General features: G+C 41.1%; 1 protein-coding gene across 1 annotated transcript; it reads right to left on the reverse strand.

The window, feature by feature from the left end:
- Window positions 1–122: 122 nt before the first annotated feature.
- LOC115784163 (ataxin-7-like protein 3) lies at window positions 123–4,129 on the reverse strand. The gene is made up of 12 exons (XM_030735279.1): window positions 4,024–4,129; window positions 3,796–3,928; window positions 3,532–3,703; window positions 3,359–3,456; window positions 3,242–3,264; window positions 3,089–3,134; window positions 2,737–2,774; window positions 2,574–2,642; window positions 2,441–2,475; window positions 1,704–1,805; window positions 747–883; window positions 123–674 (listed from the first exon to the last, which is right to left on the reverse strand). The coding sequence occupies exons 1-12, from the start codon at window positions 4,072–4,074 to the stop codon at window positions 475–477; spliced, it is 1,104 nt and encodes a 367-aa protein (XP_030591139.1). The 5' UTR covers window positions 4,075–4,129; the 3' UTR covers window positions 123–474.

Consider the following 4,129-nt stretch of genomic DNA (forward strand, 5'->3'; position numbering starts at 1 on the left):
TAATAGACCTAAATACACCACTGACGAGAAGCACTAACACACTGCTGCATAAAACAGTTTTTTGTTTTTGGCCTCAAAAGGTTTCCCACAGTGTCACGTGTAGATCTTCATTGACCCAGCTACACAAAGTGTGACCTGAATGCATCAAGTCATCCTCAGTATCGGCTTAAGACGACGAATGAGTGTTAATATAGCAGCCGTGAATGATGTGAACAACAGAAGTAAACTCTGTTTTACACTGAAAGTGGGCCAATAACTCCCTGCAGATACTTGGACCACAATTCTTAGATCTCTGTGTTCATAATTGAGGAAGATAAATCTTTAAAATGTAGATGCCTCAGTTGCCAAGGCCAAATGATTACTAAGGAACTGCTAAGTCAAGTTTCATCCCGTTCTGCTCAAACCTTTAAAGCTTGGTATGAAAGAAGGGACTTCATAGAGGAGGCAAGAGCTGGTCTGACAAATTGGCCTACGCTAGTTTAAGTCATCATAGATGCTCGAAAGAGAAGGTGCTGAGAGTTTGGGCCTCTTTTTTTTGGTCGATATACTGATATTACTCTGAGAGCTGCTGCTGCCACCTCCAGCCAGACTTCCACTTCCTCCTCCTCCACTGTTCAAACCAAGAGATGGCTTCTTCTTTTTCTTGGGCTTCCTAGAATCTGAATGGTTGGTGCCTGTAACAGGGACAGAAGTGTATTTATAAAACGTTTTATCAGCAAATTACTAAATGAGTGTCCCTTCCTTACTGGCTTTAGACGAGGCAGAGTCAGTGGGTGAAATGTCAGGGGAGTCCTCCCACTGCAGGCGGCTCATTAAAGTCTGTCCTTCTGGAATGTCAAAGCTGTCAGTCTCCACCACAGCATCCGCATCGGGCAGCGCCGGCCTATTTAAATACAAACAAACAAACAAAACGAACCCCAAACAGATACAGTAACACACTTTTAGACAATACAGACTAAAATGATATTTCTATTTAAGGCAATTCTTTGAAAATGACTGACGTGCAAGTCTGCTTGGCTCAGCTGTTAAACTTTACCTTCACTGATGGAGGTGTATGGATTACTATCACTTTTAAATAAGGATGCTATTTTATTATAATAAATGCTAAATTTCTGGCATATAAAAATAAGTTTGACTTGTGTTGTTTTTTTAAACATGGGTAAATATCATCACAATGTGACACGTTCAGGATAACCCCGAGAGGCCGTCAACAACAACGTGCTAACAGTTTTGTAATTTTCTATATATGGTATAAATTCCACCATGAAAAGATCTAGAACAATAAATAAACACTAATCAGTATGTTGTGGTGTTCGTGATAAAAGAGACAGTTACAAGTATAGGTGGTTTAACTGTCTGCATGAAGCTACAACCACAGATTCTGGTGTCACGTGCCGACTCACACAGGTGTTTTTCACACGACCAGAAAAACTTCCTGTGGTAGTCTGCCGATCTTTACCAGTCGTAAAAACTCATGCAGTGCTTTCGTCTAAAGAAAGGTGCCCCTGTACCAGAGCATTCACAGCACTGACCAGCAGCATTGCTCTGTCACTGTCTCCAGCCAAGGCAACCATATTGGCAAACAGTGAACTGTATGAGCAAAGACCTGCATCATGAGAGTAACAACAACAACTCAAGCATAACGTTTGTTAAGTACACTGTGGGTAGTGGTCGAGGTGAGAAAGGGGACAGGGTACACTCACGCGGACGGCCCCAGGAGGAACACCCTGACGGCCCTCCTCTGCTCGTCCGTGTGTTGGGGACATCGCTGAGACCTGGTGGGACACAAGGTGGCATATACATCCCTGACTGATGGCCGGCCCACACCCACCACCACATCAGCGTCGCACATCTCCCTGCCTGCAGGGGGAGGTGGGATGGACTGCTGGGACACATTGACTGACATAGTCAGTCAATCAAACCAATCAGGTGGGGCAGAACAATAATGGGTTGCTATGAATTATAAATATTAGAGGCCTGGTCACTGACGAGGTCCTCATTAAGGTATAAGTATCTCTAATAACTGCTGTTTTTAGGACCTTTAAAGATTTGACTGTTCATCTTGGAGAGAAAAAAAAACAAAAACAAAAAAACAACAAGTCAATCACTGGTCCAGAAGAAGTTAAGCAAAGTGAAAAATGAGTTGCCACTTGTGTACCCCTGAGTTTGTCCCAACATGCGTGATCAAGATCCTGTTTCTAGATTTTATTTTCAACATTTCTAAACAATCAATATTTCCCACAGGTACAAGGTATAACGATACTGACCTCAGAATTTGGACTAAATCAGATGGTGAAAGCAACATGAATCCAGGTGTTACAGTACCACAAACTATCCTGCAGGGAGCTCCACAAAAGCAGCTAGGTGTTTTCTCAAAGTGAAAAGGTTTAATTACAAGTTCATCTTCGTGTCACAGGCGTAGGCAGTAATTACCTGGTACACATTCTTGGTGTGCTCAGAGATCACCCCACATTGCTGTAGAAACAGTGTTTTAATGATTTATATTAATGCAATTAAAATCAACAATTACAATAAAAACTTTGTGCCTTGGCACATTCATGAAAGTTGCTCACCGTTGTAAGAAGGGACCTGACTTCATCAGGGCCTAAGGTTTCATAACTGATGCCAGTATTATAGTTATACTGAAATTAAAGACAGGATGAGAACCTTTATGAGTATAAAATTTGCAATACTTTACAGCCTAACAGTCAATATGAAAAAAGGAGGATTTGTCACCTTGTAAGACTCGGCACCGACGCTACTCCCAAGCTCACCTGGAGAGAACAAACGCACACACACAAACGCACTGTTCATGTAACTGATTGACACCACTAAGAGCACATCAAAATTGAACTTTAAAAACATCATCAAAACTAAAAAAATATTCCCATTTCATAGTTAGAAGAGTTTCCTTCCATTTCAAGCTATGAACTTGGACACTAGCTTGCTGCCAAGCAGGAATATTAGCACTTGTGCACACTGAGAAAAATCAGAGCTGCTCAAGTTCAAGTCTAAGAAATGCTGGGAGTTAATAACCTGTATTGATCAAAACCTTTTTGCTACTCTGAAAACTACCTGATAGACTCACCGTTTTTATGTTTCAGAGATTTGGATCTTCTTGGGGAATTCTGACTCTGCACAAACAAAAAAATTTTAAATTAAAATAACCTTACAATACACATGAAAAATACATTTATTCTAACACTGTGTGATTTAAAAAAAAAAAAAAAAAAAAAGATACCTTCTCTGACTTTCTCTTCTTGGCTGCAAAAAAAGGACGTAAGAATTTTGTTTATTAATGTCACCACCCGGAGATCTCTTTAATCTCTCAACACAGTACAATGATTCAAGCGCTCACCTTTTTTTTCTGCCCCATATGACCAGTCATTGTCATTAAGATCATCATTGTCTTCCTGATCGCTCTCTGATTTGCTCATGTTATTACTGCTGGCTAGCCTGTTAAAAGCAGACTTTTATGTAAAACTTGTGATCAACGGAGAAATTTCTGCAGTACAACCTTCACTGACCGACCTGCGGTTGGCGATGCGGCTGCTGTTGCGTCCCATGCCGAGACATTTCTCCAAATGCGGAGCAAAGCGAGAAGCAGCTATTAATCTTTTACAGTTGGGACACTCGCACTCTTTGTTCTTCCACTGATTGTACACCTGCCCAAATATGTCCACTCCTGGCTGATCCACAATTTCTGGAGGAACAAAAAAAAAAAAGAAAAAAAAAGGTAAGCAAACACATCAAAAACAAACAGAACAGAATAGAAGTAGTAGCCATGACACCAACCAAACTCCTTCATGCTCTCTTGGTCTGTTTCATCCAAGAAGAAATAGCCCTGTTTCACAGCACGATGCACCTCAAAACACAGGCCCAAACAGGCATCTTCCACCAGCTCAGAATAGATGTCATGGGCCAAGGCCTACAAAATCAAAAATTATAACATAACACCAAAAACAAACCCAATGTTTGGTAAACACATATGATTTGCACCTGTATGCACAGGTAATGCCTCACCTCCAGCCTGGTGTTGTCTAGGCCTGAGAGGGGCATATCCTCCATTTTCATTTGAAAATCTGTAATGGAAATCTTGACCGCAAGGTAATAAGATTGTGATCTAAGA

This window comes from Archocentrus centrarchus, chromosome 8 (genome assembly GCF_007364275.1).
Source record: "Archocentrus centrarchus isolate MPI-CPG fArcCen1 chromosome 8, fArcCen1, whole genome shotgun sequence".
NCBI lineage: Eukaryota > Metazoa > Chordata > Actinopteri > Cichliformes > Cichlidae > Archocentrus > Archocentrus centrarchus.